The following is a 20,313-nucleotide window of genomic DNA, read 5'->3' as shown; positions in this document are numbered from 1 at the left end:
ACTGATTATGACAAATGAGGGAAACCATTGAGCCTAAGTTCCTTTGAGTCTGGCTTACTTCACTTAATATGATCTTTTCTAAGTCTTTCCATTTCCTAACAAATGGGGCAATGTCATTCTTTCTGACAGCAGCATAGAATTCCACTGTGTACAAATACCACATCTTGTTGATCCACTCATCAACTGAGGGACATCTAGGTTGGTTCCATATCTTTGCTATGGTAAATAGTGCTGCAATGAACATTATTGTGCTGGTGGATTTAGTATGTCCTTGTTTCTGGATGATTGCCAAGTACTAGAATTGCTGGGTCGTAGGGGAGCTCTATGTTTAGTCTTTTGAAGAACTGCCATACTGCTTTCCATAGTGGTTGAACGAGTTTGCACTCCCACCAACAGTGTAGTAGTGATCCCTCCTGGCCACATCCCCTCCAGCATCTGTTGTTATTAGTTTTCCTGATCCTGGCCATTCTAACAGGAGTGAAGTGGAATCTTAGAGTTGTTTTGATTTGCATTTCTTTTATGACCAGAGATGTTGAGCATTTCTTCATGTGTCTATAGGCCATTTTTGTTTCTTCTTCAGAGAAGACTCTCTTTAAGTCTTTGGCCCATCTTTTAATGGGATGGTTGTTACTTTGGAGATTAGTTTTGGAGTGATTCAATTTTTTGAGCTGTTGATATATTTTAGATATGAGGCCTTTGTCCATTGTATGGTTGGTAAACATCTTCTCCCATTCTGTAGGTTTCCTAATTAGTTTACTAGCTATGTCCTTTGCCATACAAAAGCTCTGCAGTTTAATGCAGTTCCACTTATCCAGCCTTTCTCTGATTTGTTGTGATTCTTGGTCCTTATTAAGAAAGTTTCAACCTGTGCCAAGGAGACCTAGTGTGTCTCCTATTCCTTCTTGTAAAGTTTTCAGTGTGACAGCTTTTACCTCGAGGTAACCATTTGCAGTTAATTCTAGCGCAGGGTGACAAAGAAGGATCCAACTTTAGTTTTCTGCAGGTGCTTAACCACTTCTGCAAGCACAACTTGTTGAAGAGGCTATCTTTCTTCCATTCTATTTTTTTGGCTCCCTTCTCAAAGATTAGGTGGCCATAGGTCTGTCATTTAATATCTGGTTCTTCAGTTCTATTCCATTGGTCTTCAGGCCTGTTCTTGTGCCAGTACCAAGCAGTTTTGATAATTATAGCTCTGTAATAGAGTCTAAAGTTTGGTATCGAAATTCCTCCTCCGCTGTTCTTTGTGCTAAAAAGTGTTTTTGCTATACGAGGTCTTTTATTATTCCATATGAAATTTTGGATTGCCTCTTCTATTTCTTTAAAGAATGACATTGGGATATTAATGGGTATTGCACTGAATTTGTAGATAGTCCTTGGCAAGATTGTCATTTTCACGATATTGATTCTTCCAATCCAGGAGCATGGGAGATTTTTTTCCTTTTCCTCAGTTCTGCTTTAATTTCCTTTTCCAGGGTTTTAAAGTTTTCATCAAAAAGGTCCTTTACATTCTTAGTTAAGGTAATTCCTAGGTACTTTATTTTCTTGAGGCTTTTACAAAAGAGTTGCTTTCCTGATTGTTGCCTCATTCCTCTCACTGTTGGCATAGAGGAAGGCAGTTGATTTTTGAGGGTTAATTTTATACCCTGCTACCCTGTACCAACAAAACCAACATTACAGAAAATTCTCAAAGATATTCTACACATGGAAAACCAACACAAATATAATACAGAGAAAGACATGGCACCTAAAACTCGTAACATCTAACTACCACAAAAACTATCAAGACATAGGCCCTAATGAAAGCTTGTAAAAATGGCAGGAACTAATAAATATTTCTCAATCCTGACTCTCAATATCAATGGACTTAACTCTCCAATTAAACAACATAGGTTATCTAGTTCGATCAAAAAACAAGATCCATCATTCTGCTGTGTTCAAGAGACACATCCTACCCAAAAAAACAAACACCTTTTGAAAATGAGAGGTTGGAATAAACTCTATCAAGCTAACGGCCCCCATAAACAGGCTGGAGTTGCCATCCTCATATCAGATAAAATAGACTTCAAACTAAAATTAGTGAGAAAAGACAAAGAAGGTTACTACATACTACTAAAGGGATCTTTCCTCCAAGAGGGCATAACCATCCTAAATATCTACACACCGAATCCCGGAACTCCGAACTTCATCAAGCAAACTTTACTTTCACTGAAACTATACATAGATCGAAACACAGTGATTGTTGGTGACTTAAACACATCACTCTCACCTTTGGGCAGATCAACAAGGCAAAAACTCAACAGAGAAACCTTAGAATTGAGCAACCATTTAGACCAACTAGATCTAACTGACATCTGCAGATTATTCCACGCAGCAACAGCACAATCTACGTTCTTCTCAGCAGCACATGGAACATTTTCCAAAAAAGACCACATTTTAGGCCATAAAACAAACCTGGACAGATTCAGAAACACTGAAATTTCCATGCACTCTCTCAGACCACAAGGGCATCAAATTGAACTGAACATACATCTCCACCAATGAAAATCCTGTAACTCATGGAGATTGAACAACATATTGTTGAATCACCAATGGGTCATCGAAGAGATCAGAACAGAAATCCAACAGTTTATGAAATTTACCAATAAGGAGCACACAAAACACCAGCTCCTTTGGGACACAGCAAAGGCAGTACTCAGAGGAAAATTTATACCTCTGAGTGCCTACAATAACAAATAAAAATCGCAAACCAACAATTTAATGTGTCACCTTAAGCTCCTGGAAAAAGAGCAACAAACCAACCCTAATCCCACTATAAGGAAGCAAATTATTAAAATCAAAGCAGAATTAAATGAATTGGAATCCAAAAAAACTATAGAAAGAATCAACAAAACGAGCAGTTGGTTCCTTTAAAGAATTAACAAAATTGACAAACCCTTAGCAAATCTTACCAAAAAAAGAAGGGAGCATACCGAAATAAACAAAATCACAGATGAAAATGGTAATATCATGACAGAAATTACCAAGATCCAGAGTATCATCAGGGAATACTTCTCAAACCTTTACACCAACAAATTTGAGAATCTAGAAGAAATGGACGAATTCCTAGCCAATATTAACATGCCCACACTGAACCAAGAAGAACTAACCTAACTAAACAGGCCTATTTCAAGCACTGAAATAGAAATGGCAATAAGAGATCTTCCACCTAAGAAAAGCCCAGGGCCAGATGGATTCACAGCTGAATTCTATAAGGTCTTCAAAGCAGAGCTCACACCAATACTCCTCAAGCTCTTCAACAAAATTGAAAACGAGGTTCTTTATCAAACTCATTCTATGAAGCCAGTATAACCCTCATCCCCAAACCAGATAGAGATTCATCAAAGAAAGAGAACTGTAGACCTATTTCTTTGAGGAACATTGTTGCAAAACTTCTCAACAAAATACTGGCCAACCGTCTACAACAACTCATCAAAAAAATTATACACTCTGATCAAACAGGTTTCATTACAGGGAGGCAAAGCTGGTTCAACATACGCAAATCAATTAATATAATTCAATACATCAACAGAAGCAGGGACAAAAATCACATGACTGTCTCAGTAGATGCCAAAAAGGCACTTGACAAATCCAACACCCCTTTATGCTAAAAGCTCTGGAGAAACTAGGAATCCATGGAACATTCCTCAATATAATAAAGGCTGTGTATGACAAACCCACAGCTAGTATTATACTTAATAGTTAAAAGCTAAAGCCATTCCCTCTAAAATCAGAAACGACAAGGATGCCCACTCTCTCCACTCCTCTTTAACATAGTATTAGAATTCCTAGCCAGTGCAATAAGTCAAGAAGCAAGCATAAAGGGGATCCAAATAGGGAAAGAGGGAGTAAAACTTTGCCTCTTTGCAGATGACATGATCCTGTATTTAAAGAATCCTATAGACTCTACTCCCAAGCTCCTTGAGCTGATTCAAAACTTTGGAAGAAATATTTATTTAAAAGTAAACTTTTTGGTTTTACTCTTTAGTCCTACAAATAAATATGTGAGAAAAGTATTGTAAAGCATCCTTTAAAATATTGGAAAAGTCGGAACCTTTTGTTGCATTGTGCTTTCAAGATAAAAACGTCTCATCCCAGGATGGAAGGGGTACAACTGGTTATGTTGTTTTTTATTTATTTGTTGTTGTTGTTTCATTTTAAAATTGTAGTAATAATTGTTCTTATGAAATGTAGTCTTGAAAAATCTTTGTGTAAATATTCCTAAAAGGTACCAGTAAACTATTACAGCTTTTGAAGGAAAAGTCAACTACTTTTGGCTTCCCATCCTTGTAGGTAGTGTCTATTAGTCTGGGGTTAGAAAAACTTTCAGCAGAGAATGGACCCTTTTAGCCCTTGGCCTTCACTTGGAAAGTATTAGTGCTAGACATCACAAGGGCTGTCTTTCAAATACTTGCCATTTGATTAGTGATTGTTATTTTTAGTTAAAGACATTTATGATCCTTAAGTCCTCAGAGTTAATGCTGTACCCATCTCTAAATATAGTCAAATATTTCTCTGAAATTATTGCAAAATACTTAGCAATAAATAAGCATTTACTGCTATAATATTTTAAGAATGAGGGGAAATGAAATGATGAGAAAGTGCTTTGTGAGAGGTTAAGACTTGGTGTGACAGCTTCTTTGATGGCATGAAATTAAGGTAGATTGTTATCTGCTAGGGACAGATACTTCTTGCCTTTTATAGGAAGTCCCTTGTGTCTGCTTTACTGGGAAAAGGGCATGGTGACCTCTCTCACTGCTGAAGACAGGAGCAGTAGCACTTCTGTTCTGGAAATTTATACCCAGATTTGGAAAGAAAGAAGGGGAAAAGAGAAAGCTAATATCCCCCTGCCCATCCTAGATATTAAGTTCTTTCAATCTCTGCTTCTGCCCTTTTGACTGTTAGCTAGCTATTCAATATTTTATCTTCCTACATCTGTTTAGAATATTTTTGTATAAATCACAGCAGAACTATTAATTCTTATTATAGTTGGGAAGACCAAGGCTGGTCTGAAATCATCTTTTTTGGTGTAGTATTTCCACCACAAATCTTGATATTCCAAACTGTGGTAACCACAGAGCCAGGGAAAATGTAAAACTGTGTTTGAGGACATGGGAGAGGGGAGTTGGTACTCTGTGAGAGACAGCGCTTGCTGGAGGGGTCAACTGAGTGATCTCCCAATAGACAGGTTTTTCTTCAGGGCAGTACTAGAAGAGAATGTTTCAAAAAGAATGAAAGAAAAAAAGAAGGCTGATATGTGTGCACCACCTTGTGTAATGAAGGAATTCAGAACTGAAAGAATCCTTAGAAATATTTTTCAGTTTCTATATTTTTACTGATGAACTTCTTTTCTGATATTAAGTAGCTTTGAAATACTGCTCTCAGGCATCTGCTAATCACTTTGTCATCTTGCATATGCAAATGGATGAGTACGTTTACAAAAGTTTAAATCATGATCTTGACCAAGAACATAGTATATTATTAGTTCTAATGAATTCTGTAGTAATATCAAAAGTTGAGATAAATTGAACATTCTTTAAATTTAACAGATGTACAAAGTTTTTTTTTCTCCTGTATTTTTTATTTTAGATTTTAGAATTTTTATTGTAAAGGGTTTTATTATATAGAGGGGTTACAGTTATATGTCAGGTAATGAGTACATTTTTTTTTGGACAGTGTCACCCTCTCATTCCCTCCCAGTCCTCTCCCCCACCAACTTCCTTTCCCCTCAAAGTATAGTTCATTTCCAGTGAATTGTCTAGCAGGTATCACTGCTAGATTCGTTTGCCCTTTGTCCTATGTTTCTGTGCTTCCTTTTCCACTCCTAAATTTGGATAAACTTATATACAGGACAAAGGATACAGAAATAAAAAATGACAAAAGGGAAACAAAGCAAATTAAAAAGGGGAAAAAATCACTACACAGTACAATGAAAAAAAAACTTCTTGTTTCAATTTTTTGGAGTTCATTCTAATAAGTATCATTTTACGTGATCATATGCACATAGTATTGAGCCCTTGCATCTTCTCCTAAGAATATCCTCCTTTGTTCACACTGTGTGAATGTTTGGACTGCTGTTTAACTAGTCACATCCTAGTATAATTATTTGTATTTACTATCCATTGGGTTTTCTTGGAGATTTGTAGACACATTCTGTTACAAATGAGGGAAACTATACAGCCTGTTTCTTTGGATCTGGCTTTCCAAACCTTTCCATTTCCTTATAAATGGAGCAGTCATTCTTTTGGATAGAAGCATAGAATTCCATTGTGTTTATATACCACATTTCTATGATCCGTTCATCGACCATGGTGGTAGCTTAATTGTAGCCTGGTTTTGTTTAAATCAGTTCTAAAGTAAAAATATAGTTGATTGATCAATCATTAAATCTAAATAGGATATTAGAAAATATTTAATTTATAGGCAAAACTTATATTAAGATGATGTAGATTACAATTTATCCATGGACTAGAGCATTATGTCATGAGAAAAGTATATTTTAGGTATTGTATTTTGGATATAATTCTTAAAAGTAACTGATGTCTTTTTTTTTATTTTTTTATTGGTCATGGGGCTTGAACTCTGGGCCTGAGCATTGTCCCTGAACTCTTCAGTTCAAGGCTAGTGCTCTACCACTTGAGCCGCAGCACCACTTCCCATTTTTAAATTTTGATTCTAACTATGAAATAACCGTTTTCAAGCTGTTATTTGTAAGCATTTCTCTGAAAGTGACATATTGCAGAGATAGTTTTTCTTTTACTAATGAATGAAAACAAAATTACATATTGCCACCTTTATTTTTTTTCTACATAGCATTTGATTTTGGAAGTACTGGAAACTTCCTGAGGTAATATAGAATTTTTCTTAAATGGAAACAATTTTCAGATAACCAAATACAAATAACCAAATACAAATAAATTCAATATATCAGATAACAAAGTGAGATACTATAACAATATGAGAACTTGATAGGGAAGGGGGGAAAACCAATACGGGAAGTGGGTGGTGGGTGGGGGGAGGGTAATGGGTATCAAGACATGTGAAAGGGTATCAATGTATGTGAATTAATGCACCTTCTATCTGGCAAATATCATGTAACCCTTTTATTAATTACAATAAAAATATATATTAAAAAAAGAAAAAAAATAAATAAATGGAAACAATTTATGACCTGTTGGTGATCACATGTTGACCAATTGGCACACTTGTTATATTCCAATTTCAGCATACTTTCTACTCTTGGTCTTCTAAATAACTCACTGAAAATAATAGTAAGATACTAATCAGTAAGCTGGGCATTGGTGGATAATATGTCTATAATTATGGCTACTCAGGAATTTGAAACCTGGAGAATTGCATTTTATACCATCCTGGTCATAATAAGTATGCAAAACCCCATATTCAGTTAACCAACAAAAAATTCTAGACTGGAGACATAGCCCAAATAGTAGCATACAACTTGTAAGGAAGAGAGCCAAGTGAGAGCTTCAAGCATTGATTTTGAGTCATCCTATTGACATAATGAAGTGATATATCAATGTCATATTTAAAACATCCCTTTCATTTGCAGGACTGGAGTTTGAACTTAGAATGTCATACTTGATAGGCTGGCATTCTACTGCTTGAGTCACTTCACCAACTCTTTCTTGGTTATTATCTGGACAGATTTTATTTTATAACCAGGTCAATGTAGGTTGCAGTCCTCATATTTGTGCTATTCCCTGTATCCTTTGTGGTTCCTCTGTGGCTTGGGATGACGGAAATATACCACTACATGTCTCTAAGATGTCTGTAATCAAATAGTTACATGGTTATGTTGGCTTTTTAACTGGACAGGTCGAATGGGAGCAGGAGAAAAAAAGAATGCCTGCAGTGTCCAGTATCGACGACCCTTTGGCTGTGCAGTTCTTAGCATTGCTGATCTCTTAACGGGAGAGACAAAAGATGACCTCGTCCTGAAAGTATACATGTAAGAAACATACACACATGGGGCTTGGGTGTGTGTGGGGGGGAGGGGTTCTGCGTATCAATCTGGTCTGATTGAATGTTTTCTTTTGTGGAGATTGAAGGCCAAGGACAAGGGATTAATTAAATTTGAGTAGTTTTTCAAAGGCCAATCATCTGTAAATTTGGTAAAAATGAACCCACAACTCACAGTTTGTCAGTTAGAGGAATTAAGAAATTGAAAACTGGCTAGGGAATATATTCAGTGGTAAAATACTTGCCTAGCATGTGAAAGCTCCTAGGTTGAATTACCAGTTCTGTATAAAAAGAAAAAGAAAAGGTAGCTTGGCTTATTGGCATATACATGAAATCTCAGCCCTTAGGAGGCTAAGGCAGGAACATTAAAAGTTTGAAACCACCTGAACTACATATCCAGATCCTGTCTTAATCAACAAGAAAGCTAAAGAATACAGACAACATAATGATCATGTAAACTGTTAGGGTCCAGCCTCCCAATATTAGGGTCTGTGATCAAAAGAACGAGTCTGATACAAAAGCAGAAGTTAAACAGAGTTTTATTCCACACCTAGCATCGAGAATTATACTGAACTGTCAGGGCTGTCTCTAAGATGTGAGAGAGAACAACCCCACTCAATCTTATAGGCTACTTTTATAGGCCACCAGCCATGTGGTTGGGCTTGGCCATACACAGGTGGTCAATGAAATCTCAACATACGTGAGTGATGGCTGAGGGAACCACTGACACCTTTGCTGTTTGAGCTGTCCTATCATCTTGGTGGGCTTCTGGTGCACTGCTCTGACAACAAAGGAAAGGAAGTTTCCTGGCAGGCGAACAGGGTAGAGTAGTGGAGGAACTCTGCTAACTCCACCTGGTTAAGCTGCTCTTATAATCTGAGCTCTGTTATCAGGGAATGTACAGCCCCCAGCTTGAGTCTAGTACTTTGTCATGAAGATGGGAAATGCCTATAGGGGATGGATTAGAGGTCTCAAAGGGGTCTCTGTATTTAGGGGAAATCAAGAAAGGGATCCTTTCATAAACCATTGGCTGTATAGATGCTGCTATTGAATTTATAAGTCTAGGATGTCTTAACCTTCAGACAGCTAATTTTGTACTTCACAAGTAGAGAGATTACTTTTTATATAAGTGGCTTAGGACAGCAAATTAATCCTGTTTTCAATGTCAAGGTAACACAACAGCATGACCTAAACAACAGAGCTTTCTTCTCAGTGTTGAAGGTTAAAATCTGAGGTCAAGGTGTTTGTTGGCTTTTGATGCCCTCTGAAGGCTGAATCAGTTCCATGCCGGTCTGCTAGGTTCTAGTGCTTTTTTTTGGCAATCTTCCTTCACTATTACGTGGCAGATTCCCAGTAGTCTTTCTGTGTACATCTTTCATCTTTTGCAGAAGAAAGTTATGATGGTTGGAGGCCATTCTAACTCGATGGGCTCATTCTAACCTGATTATATCTATAAATATCCTTTTCTCAAATAATGTTACTTCATAAGCTTCTAGACTGTAGAACTTCAGCTTTTAGTGGGGATGCAGTTCATCCCATAATATCACCAAGGTAATCACTTATTTGGATCAACCCACCCTGACCACCTCCCCATTGTTTGACAGTAAGAGATGAATAGTACTGTTAAGTCTTCAGAGTAGACCCATTAGGGTGTTCACAGTCGTGATTTGAGGACCACATTTCTGGTCTCTTCCATGAGGAAATTTGCTTTCATCTTTTATTCCACAGCTTCAATGAAAAGATACAACATATGCCAATAGAGTTTTCATATGTTGTGATAGTACAACTGGGCCATTGCCCTACGGGATACATTCTTTAAATTGCTTTGTGACCACTGCTGCAGAGTTTCATGGATTTATCTACTTTCGATTCAGTGGGACCTCTGCAAGCACATTGGTAATTAGCTGACAAAGATTTATCTATAACCAGTGGTTTAGGACTACAGATGATATATGCTTGTTAAGATGGATAAGATCAGTGACCTTCATGTGAAACTTGAACAAACTTATTGAACCTTCTGGGCTTGTTGCACTCTCTCTATTTTAATTATATGTCAGCTTTATTTGTTTAAGGGTTGGATTTGAAGTTTACAATGAAATTTTTGTCAAACTGTCCTGGCAGTCATAAATATAAGTTGTTTAAAATAATGATTTTGAAAGTCACTGGTGACTCACCCTGTAATTCTAACTACTCAGGAGGCTGAAATCTGAGGATTGCAGTTTGAAGCCAGCCTTGGCAGAAAAGTACCTGAGATTCTTACTTCTAATTAATGAGCAAAACAAACAAACAAAACTGGAAGTGGAGGTGTGGCTTGAGTAAGGGGTCACCATCCTTAAGTAAAAAGCCAAGAATGAAAGCAATCTGTAGCCAAGACTGTGCAGCTCTACAGCCTGAGATTTCAAATGATCAGATCGTTTTTTTTTCATGACTGTTATTTCATACCACAGCTGTGTCATATGATAAATGTTATGTTTGGCTTTTTTATGGAAAACTAAATTCTAAATTCTAAAACTAAATCTTATAGAAAACTTGATTTCTTGGCATAAGTCACCAGGTGTGAGTGGTGACTATGCATCAATCCTGCCACTGGGATAAGTGGAGGGGTTAGCAGGGAGGTATCTGATGGTGACATATGGGATCTACATGTAGCCAGCTAAAGAGGACTGTGAATTCTACCTCTGCCAATGGAAGATACTCTCTTATAAAAATAAATTGTGCTGTTCCTTGTAGTTTTTATTGTCTTTTTTTTTCCTTCAGCATCAGATACATTTCTAGGTAATTCTTCCTAAAGAGAAATGCCTTAAAAACATCTATTCAGCAAGTTGTAAAAAAAGTTCCCAGATAATAGTAACCAGTAAAAGCAATCATTGTACAGTTGGAACAAACTGAATTTATACCGTATATGCTTTAATCCCAGCACTTGGAAAATTGAGGCAGAAGGAAGATAATAAGTTCAAGCCTGGCCGGGACCAAAAAGTAAAAACCTACCTTAACAAAAAAAAAAAAAGGATCAACAAGTTAGGAAAATACTAGTCAGAAACAAGTGATTTTTGTTTGTTAGAATAATAGAGTTCCTAACCCCATCCGGGACTCATATAAAGTGGTAAATATCTTGTCTGAAACTGAAGACACTTTAATATCACCCACATTAGGAGTTTGGGGGATTTTGTTTGCTTTTTTTTCCCCACGGAATCTTGCTGTAGAGCTCACGCATACCTCGGACATACAGTCTTCTTCCTCAGCCTTCTAAGTACTGGGATTACATGTATCTCTCATCGACATCCTAATAGCAGGAGTTTGGGGTTTGTTTGGAGTTTTCTTAAAGCATAAATTCTGGTGTTAATTAGGTATCTAATAGAAAGTAAGCCTTCTTTATTCTCTACTTGACTGAAATAAAACTAGAGACAACATGTACTAAATGGTAATTTGGTCTTATAACTAGTCACGTAGGATGCCTTATCCCATTTGAATATTAATCTTCTAAACAGAGGGCTTAGATTAGTATCCCACTGTCAGCTGAGTTGAAAATAATCTCTGTCATATTCAACCTCTAGAAGCCCATGGTGATTAAAAAATAGATATGTAAGCTAATAATTGTGAGCTATCTGCCTCAAACCTGATTATCACTATGAGAAGTAAGATATAATGTTGAATATTTGGATTAATAGTATATAGGATCTTGAAACTCAAGACTCTTGGAAAGTAGCATTTTGGCTAGAAAGGGATCATAGCAAATTTACAAACATGCCTAGATAAGGAAGTTCTCCCGAACCTAAATGGAAAAGCTGAAACAGTAAAGATGAAGAGCAAACACAATCTTTTATTTGGAATTACCAATCAAAGGGAATTCATTTATCTACTTGTTCAAAGAACTGAAGGGCCATTAGATATCAGAGTTTCTTAGAAACTCTGACTTTATACACACATGCACACAGTGGATTGCACCATGTAAACAAATATTACATAAACTAATTAAAGCTAATAAAGAGGTATCAGTGGCAATGATTGTAAGAAGACAGAGCAGTGCTATTCTGTTTGGTATACTGTGTAAGCTCTATTAATCAATTTCATTTTGTTTTAGTTTGTTGTATTTTCATGCTAGTCAAATCTGGCCATGTTACAGACGTCAGAAACTCTCGAATGAAAAGTAATATTTATTAAATATTGAATATATACAAAACATTATCCTAGTACATATAATGTTCTTTAGTACATTATCACAACTGTATCACAATGTACATACAAGATGCAAAGAAAGGGACTTTGAACTCTTAGTCGGCAGTGTCGTTCATTGTGTACATTGTTCTCTGAGACCTACTTTCAGTTTTGGGAACTACTTGAGACTTAGGAGTTGTCTACATTAGCTACCTCAGTCACAAGATACGTGGTTTGGCATTACCAAGTATAGATATTCCAACTTATCTTGGAGCAGTCATGCTGAAATATAACAGTTATTTGTGGTGAATTGTTGGAGAATCCAAGGAGCTTTGCAAAGTACACTATGGTGGGTCTATGAAAAAGAGCTGGTATGTTCTTCAGGTTATGTCTTCATCTTGTGCATCATTAAAGATAACTGAGTGATCATGTTTTCATAGGTGTAACACAGAGAGTGAGTGGAACCAAATCCATGAAAACATCATAAAAAAACTGAATGCACGCTACAATTTGACTGGCTCCAATGCAGGTGAATATGTGTGGTTTGTTGCCTTTTTTTGGTTGTTTTTTTGTTTTGTTTTTGTTTGTACTTTATTGTCAGAATAATGTACAGAGGGGTTACAACATTTGTCAGGTAATGGGTACATTATTTCTTTTGTATTTCAGTTCTTCTCATTTGTCTGTGTGATAAGGAAATGGTCAGTTCTTATTTTCCCCCTTTCTCTTTTCCAAACTTCTAAAATACTTAGTAAACATTCTGGATATCCTTTCTAGTTCTGCTTATCACTATAACTCTGTATTTAAAAAAATTCCAGATCCAGGGGCTGGTAGCTCATGTGAGGTCTGTAATCCTACTTTTGTAGGAGGCTGAGATCTGAGGATCGTGGTTCAAAGCCAGCCCTGGCATGAAAGTTCGTGAGTCCCTTACAATATATGTCTTTCTCAGATAACTCTTTGCGGATCCCCAACACTCTCCATTTTTGAACGTTTCATGGATTTTGCACGGTTATTAACCAAACTCTCAAATGATTCCAGAACTTTTAAGATTGTGGTGATGGTCTTGATGATGAGCTTTGAGTTATATCCTCATAGGGATTTGTTCTATATTTGATCTGTGAGACCTATGTTGGAGTCAGGGATACAGTTAAATCAAACCACAAATTTAGCTCTCCTCAGTGAAAGGTTTCATCTCACAGAATAACATGGTATGTAGGAGTTTTACGGCTGTAAGCAAATATCCTATGTTTGAATCACAGTTTCACTGGGATAACAGAAATATCATCTTCTAATGATAGTGGGGAGGATTAAAAGAAAATTAATGCAAAGCACTTACTATCAGACATGATTTATTTATCCATATTTAGTATGGATAGTCAATGTTGGCTGCTTTTATTTTTTACTCACTTTGAATCTATCATGCAGAATGTTCTATTCTTACCTCTTAAGTCCTCAGCTTCATTTTTTTTCAAAATGGAATCCTGATTTAATCTACCTAATGAAGTACTTTAGAATAAGTCAATATAATTAAATATAATGGAATAATACAACCTAGCTTATGGATAGGTTGGATCATTAGATTGACCCCTATTTTACTTTCATTCTTATTCTCGATAAAGATTTCATGGCTAATACTTTTTTCTGGGTTGTTTTAACTTAATTGCCTATTGCCCTTGTGATTCCATCTGTTAACCCTAGGCAGAAGGACAGCACATAGCCAGAACCGATGTGACTTAGACATCCTGATCCATACCTGATTCCTCCTAGTTCTTAAAGCTGTGGCTTTAAAGAACTAAATCCCGTCACTGTATCATACACAGTACTGCTATAGAGAGATAATGCTCAAAATGAAACTTAAAATAATAAGCTAAAACCAGGCACTAGTGGCTCCCATCTGTAATCTTTTTTTAATTTATTTTTTATTGTAATTAATAAAAGGGTTATATGATATTTGCCAGATAGAAGGTGCATTAATTCACATACATTGATACCCTTTCACATGTCTTGGTCCCCATTACCCTCCCCCCACCCCCATCTTGGTATTCCCCCTTCCCTATCCAATTTCAAATAACCAAATACAAATATATCTAATATATCAGATAACAAAGTGAGATACTGTAACAATATGATATAACTAAGGGACAGCAAAAGAGATGAGAGATAACATAGTACATTAAGGACAACAATCATTCATTATATGGCTTTTGTTTCAGTCTCCTGGAGGTCCTTTCAATTAGCTTCATACTATATGGCCTTTTGTATCAAGGTTTTGCTCTATTGCAAATCTCTGCTAGGAGGGCCCAAGGTTTCTACTGATTATGACAAATGAGGGAAACCATTGAGCTTAAGTTCCTTTGAGTCTGGCTTACTTCACTTAATATGATCTTTTCTAAGTCTTTCCATTTCCTAACAAATGAGTCGATGTTGTTTTTTCTGACAGCAGCATAGAATTCCATTGTGTACGAATACCACATCTTGTTGATCCACTCATCATGTGAGGGACATCTAGGTTGGTTCCATATCTTTGCTATGTCCCACCTGTAATCTTATCTACTCAGGACATGAGAGCTGAGAATCATATTTGAAAGCTAGCCAGAGCAGGAAAGTCTGTGAAACTCTTATCTCCAGTAGTCTACTGAGAAAAAAAAGCCAGAAGTAGCACTGAGGCTAAAGTGCTAGCCTTGAGCAAAAAGAGCTCAGGAACATGCCAAGGCCCAGAGTTCAAGTCTCAGGACTGGCAAAAAAAATAATAATTAATTAAAAACAAAATAAAACTTCTCCCATCAAAGTAAAGTATTCCCCTTAAGTCTTAGTGTGTTACCATCTCTATCTTTGGACTGTGCCCTATTTGAGGAAAGGCAGTTATAAGCCTAGGTAACTCCTTAATGACTTACTTAAAAAATAGTTAAAGAAACAAGATTATCAGAAATTGAAGTGGTAAATTAGGGTGCTTAGTGTTTAGCAATAGCAATGGTTAGACTAAGATTCACTTTCACTGTTTTCTCTGTGGAACGCAGAGTTCTTGATTAGTAGAAGCAGTTCAGCCAAACATTTTCAAGAGAATTGAGTTCACTCTGAAAAGTCCTATTTTTCTCTTCTCTTCTTCCTTCCCCCATGCTTTCCTTCTGTTATTCCTTGGTTATGAGTACCAAAAACAGAAGAAAAGAAAAACTTTAAAATTACTTTGAAACCAATTCCCTAGCTAATTTCCAGGCTTTCTATGCTTCATTGGTATCCTCCTAACTCCTGGAGTTGTAATCTTGTCTGATAATAGAGGGCTTCATCTAGTTAACAGGGCTTTTCTCCCCATTATGTAAGACTCAAATTGCAAAGTCAAATTAACCACTATCTTGATTGAGTTTTATGCCAGGAGAAAATGACAAGCAGTCTATTTAATTTTTTGAAGTGAAATATAGACTTTGTTAGGTTAAGATATTTAAAAATCTTCAAAGTTGTTTAATAAGGGAATTTTAAAGTCAAGGAAGCAATCTTGTAGGAATTTGAAATTCTAAAAATACCCATTCAAAGAAATTTGGTTTAGGTTTATTGAACAAATGGTTGATATAAATGTCACCTCTGCTAGATAACAGTTGAATTCTAGGAATGTGAATTTAGACTGAGCCAATATGATTTGCTGAGGCAATTTAGTTCTCAGACTTGAGATGAAGTATATAAAAATCGTTGGCAATGGTTCAGATGATTCGGTTTAATCTGGGAAAATGAACATTCTTTTCAAATCATTTGTGTTTTTGTGAAAAATTCCAATAGTTTTAAACATGCAGCTTAGAATTAGAAGAAATGATATTGGCTAATCAGGTAAGTTTCTAAAGTCTTATTAGTATTAGTTTGTATGATTATACCTCCTCCACTGACCTTTCCAACTCTCACAGAAGATTAAAACTAATTCCATCAATGAGTAGACAATCTCTAAGGACAGCAGTTCAGTTACATGTAGGAAGTAAATATAATGGCTGTGATGAAGGGAGACTTAAAATATTAGGTTTTACCTTTGTGTTTTCTTTCTTTTTTTTTTTTTAGTTTGTGGTATTTTTTTAATTTTTTTTATTGTAATTAGTAAAAGGGTTACATGATATTTGCCAGATAGAAGGTGCATTAATTCACATACATTGATACCCTTTCACATGTCTTGGTACCCGTTTCCCTCCCCCCCACAGCCCCCACCCGTCTTGGTTTTCCCCCCTTCCCTATCAAATTTCAAATATCCAAATACAAATAAATTCAATATATCAGATAACAAAGTGAGATACTATACCAATATGAGATAACCAAGGGGCAGCAAAGGAGATGAGAGACAACATAGTACATTAAGGACAACAATCATTCATTATATGGCTTTTGTTTCAATATCCTGGAGGTCCTTTCAATTAGCTTCACATTATATGGCCTTATGTATCAAGATTTTGCTCTATTGCAAATCTCTGCTAGTAGAGCCAAAGGTTTCTACTGATTATGACGAATGAGGGAAACCATTGAGCCTAAGTTCCTTTGAGTCTGGCTTACTTCACTTAATATGATTTTTTCTAAGTCTTTCCATTTCCTAACAAATGGGGCGATGTCATTCTTTCTGACAGCAGCATAGAATTCCATTGTGTACAAATACCACAACTTGTTGATCCACTCATCATGTGAGGGACATCTAGGTTGGTTCCATATCTTTGCTATGGTGAATAGTGCTGCAATGAACATTGTTGTGCTAATGGGTTTAGTATGTCCTTGTTTCTGGATGGTTGGGTAAATGCCAAGTAGTGGAATTGCTGGGTCTAGGGGAGTTTTATGTTTAGCCTTTTGAGGCACTGCCACACTGCTTTCCATAGTGGTTGAATGAGTTTGCACTCCCACCAATATGTCATGCCCTTAAGTCAAATACCTTTGTGTTTTCAAAGTTCAATATATATGCCAAGATAGTCTTGGCAAGCTAAGAAGTCTTGGTGTAAATGCAATCAAGCACCCCTAGATTTTGAGCATTTTATTTGAAATTTTTCCTTTTCTATTACATGTAAAAGCAGTACTTATTTGTAGCAACTGTTGGCTGGAAATATATTAGTGTTCTGCTTGGTTTCAGAATTTACTCATTTGTTCATTGTTTTTCTTATTGTTTGGATGATACTGTGGTTTGAACTCAAGTAACTTGTAAACACTCTTATCACTTGGGACACATTGCCAACCTAGAATTTCCTCCTTTAAGCTATCATCTCTTTTTAAGGTTTGTTTGTTTGTTTGTTTGTTATTGTCAATTGTAGGATTTAAACTCGGGCCTTGGATGCTGTCCCTGAGCTTTTGTGCTCAAGGCTAGTGCTCTACCACTTTGACCCACAGCTCTACTTCTGGTTTTCTGATGGTTATTTGGAGATCAGTCTCGCAGATTTTCAGGGCTAGCTTCTAAACTTGGTCCCCAGAGTAGCTAGGATCATGTAGACATTATCCACCAGCACCCACGATCCACCAGGACCCTGCTAAAGATTTTGTGTGTGTGTGTGTGTGTGTGTGTGTGTGTGTGTGTGACCAGAGTTTGTTCACAAAAAAATTGCAAGAATATTGCAAAGAAATACTAATTTTTCAAGTGCTAACCTTGTATTATATTTGCTTTTTCCTCTCCCCTAAATCCACATACACAGTCTCACACACACACACACACACACACACACACACACACACACACATACACACACAATTCAATATTATTGAGGTAGTATAGTTCCACTTCAAAATTATTAAAGTATTATAGTTCTTAAAGATTATATCAATGCTCAGTGCTTCTTACTTGGGTGTATATGTGAATATATACATATATATACTCTCATATACATGTTATCATATGTAGATATATGCATTTCTTTTTTTTCCTTTGTCAGCCTTGGGGCTTGAACTCAGGTCCTGAGCACTATTCTTGGGCTTTCTCAAGGCTAGAGCCTCTACCACTTGAACCACAGCATCAAATTCTGGCTTTTTTCTATATATGTGGTACCAAAGAATCAAACCCAGGCCTTTGTGCATGCTAGGCAAGCATTCTACCACTAGGCCAAACTCCCGGCCCCAGATATATGCATTTCTTTTCCTAAACTGATGAAACCAATTTGACATGATACCACTCTACTCTCAGGACATAGAAAGTACAATTGCTAAATTATACTAAGCAAAATAAAATTGCCAAAATCAAGAAATTAATGTCAGTATTACTACTATTATTATTACTTTCTGACCTGTAGACTGTAATATAATGTTCACAGTTTTCTTAGGTTTTATTTAATAACAGAAAACCTGGATTATACAAGTGCTGGGTTTTTTGTTTGTTTTTTTGTTTTTGCCAGTCCTAGGCTTGAGTTCAGGGCCTGAGCACTGTCCTTAGACTTTCTCAAGACTAGAGCTCTACCACTTGAGTCTCAGCTTTTTTCTATGTATGTGGTACTGAGGAATTGAACCCAAGTTTTCATGCATGCTAGGCAAGCACTCTACCAGGCCAAACTCCAGCCTTTTTTTTTCCTTTGGTCAGGGCAATATATAGAGGGGTTACAGTTACATTTGCCAGGAAATAGATGTATAACTTCTCACACATTGATACCCTTTCTCATGTTTTTGTCCCCATTTCCCTCCCCCCCAAGCCCCTTCCCAAGAAAGGGATAATGCAAGTACTTTTTAGTTTCTGCTTTTCAAGACCTTTCTTGCTAATAACAGTGAATATAGTTCAAAGAATGACACTCTAAGATATTTTTAAGCTATCTGTAATATTTAAGAAAACACCTCATCTCCAACTTATAGGTGAATGGAAGTAGTGATTAGAGATTAATATTATTTTCTTAGTGAATTATTGTTTTTCTAATTCTGATATGAACCTAGGAATACTGTTTAGGATATTTTACATATACAAAAGTATACAAGCCCTTCAGTAAATGAAAAAAGTTACAGTGAATTATTTACATATGTTATCTTAATAGAGGGAAAACATCCAAAGTTCATGGCAGTGACCCTAAAACAAAAAGATAGCTTCACAAACAAGGAGCTTGCTGGTTTATTAATGTGAGTTTTATATGACCTAAAGAAGCCTTCATTTGAAAGTGGTGACTTGAAGCAGTTAAACCTCAGTGTTTTTATAGTGTTGTGGGTTTGATATAGTGGGTTTGGTGACTTCTGGAGGAATATAATGGGATAAAATGCATGATGTAATGATATAATAAACTATGAGAAACTGAGCAAGGTCTATTGGTTCAAGTTCTCCTCGGCCAGACTCCTTTAAGTGATACAACTGTCTTTCCCCTCTGGGTATAAAGAAGGCATCTTGTATTAGAGTCCTCAGACCTATTTCAGAGGAGAAAGGACTATCCCTTAAATGTGATACCTCTCAAAATATTCAGTTATGCAACATGCCATATCTTAGTGTAGCATGTTCTGAACACCACCACCAGGCCATCTATGCAATTTTACATAATGGTTTGCAGCCAGTAAACTCCAATGGGCTTCAAATTGTGAAAAAATATACAAACATAATAAATATGAACAGTAAAAATGAACAAACCCTCAGGACCTTTTTACTCTTGACATAATCTTAGTATATGCCACTGAAATGTTGATCTCCTAAATAATAAAGATGAAGCTTATAAGTGAAAACCATGCCTAGCTATAAAAGGAAATGTTAATTCCTTCTGAATAGTCTTCAATCCTAAAATTACAGCTTCTGCTGAGTGTGTGGGCTTCTCTCCAGCTCTTCTTTCTGATCAGTAGATTTCTGTTCTGAATAACATTCAATGAAAGTAAATAATTTTGGTTGTCTCTTATGTCTTCACATTTAATGACTTACATACTTATATACTGATGCAGTCTTATTTTCTCAAAAACTCTTAGGCTAACCACTTCTTCAGAGAAAACATGAAAGCTTTCTCAAGACTTTGAAATTTAAAACTAGAAGATCTGTGGAGTAGTAGTTATAATCAGAAGATAATTTGTTCATGCTTACCATTCCTTTTATATATTAGAAGGTAGGCATCCCAAGGATATGATTACCTACTTCAAAGATCTTCAGTAGGTGATTTTCAGAAAATGTTCTTATGGTCAGGTACTTTCAGTTTTTCTCAGTGATATTAATCTGAAATTCTTTAAGAGTTTACTTACTTCAAGAAAATAGTCAGGAAT

The 20,313-nt window shown here is 36.2% G+C and overlaps 1 protein-coding gene across 1 annotated transcript in view; it reads left to right on the top strand.

Annotated features, from left to right (window-relative positions):
• The window catches only part of Dock4 (dedicator of cytokinesis 4), a 440,321-nt gene that overhangs the window by 254,977 nt on the left and 165,031 nt on the right, over window positions 1–20,313 (top strand). Inside the window, exons 11-12 of the mRNA XM_090333045.1 lie at window positions 7,873–8,005; window positions 12,612–12,700. Coding sequence (XP_090189171.1) covers window positions 7,873–8,005; window positions 12,612–12,700 — 222 coding nt within the window. The remainder of the gene's footprint in view (window positions 1–7,872; window positions 8,006–12,611; window positions 12,701–20,313) is intronic.

This window comes from Megascapheus bottae, chromosome 5 (assembly GCF_031878675.1).
Source record: "Megascapheus bottae isolate mThoBot1 chromosome 5, mThoBot2.hap1, whole genome shotgun sequence".
In the NCBI taxonomy this organism is placed as follows: Eukaryota; Metazoa; Chordata; class Mammalia; order Rodentia; family Geomyidae; genus Megascapheus; species Megascapheus bottae.
The sequence above is the reverse complement of the archived record's forward strand: the minus strand, read 5'-3'. Positions and strand labels throughout refer to the sequence as shown.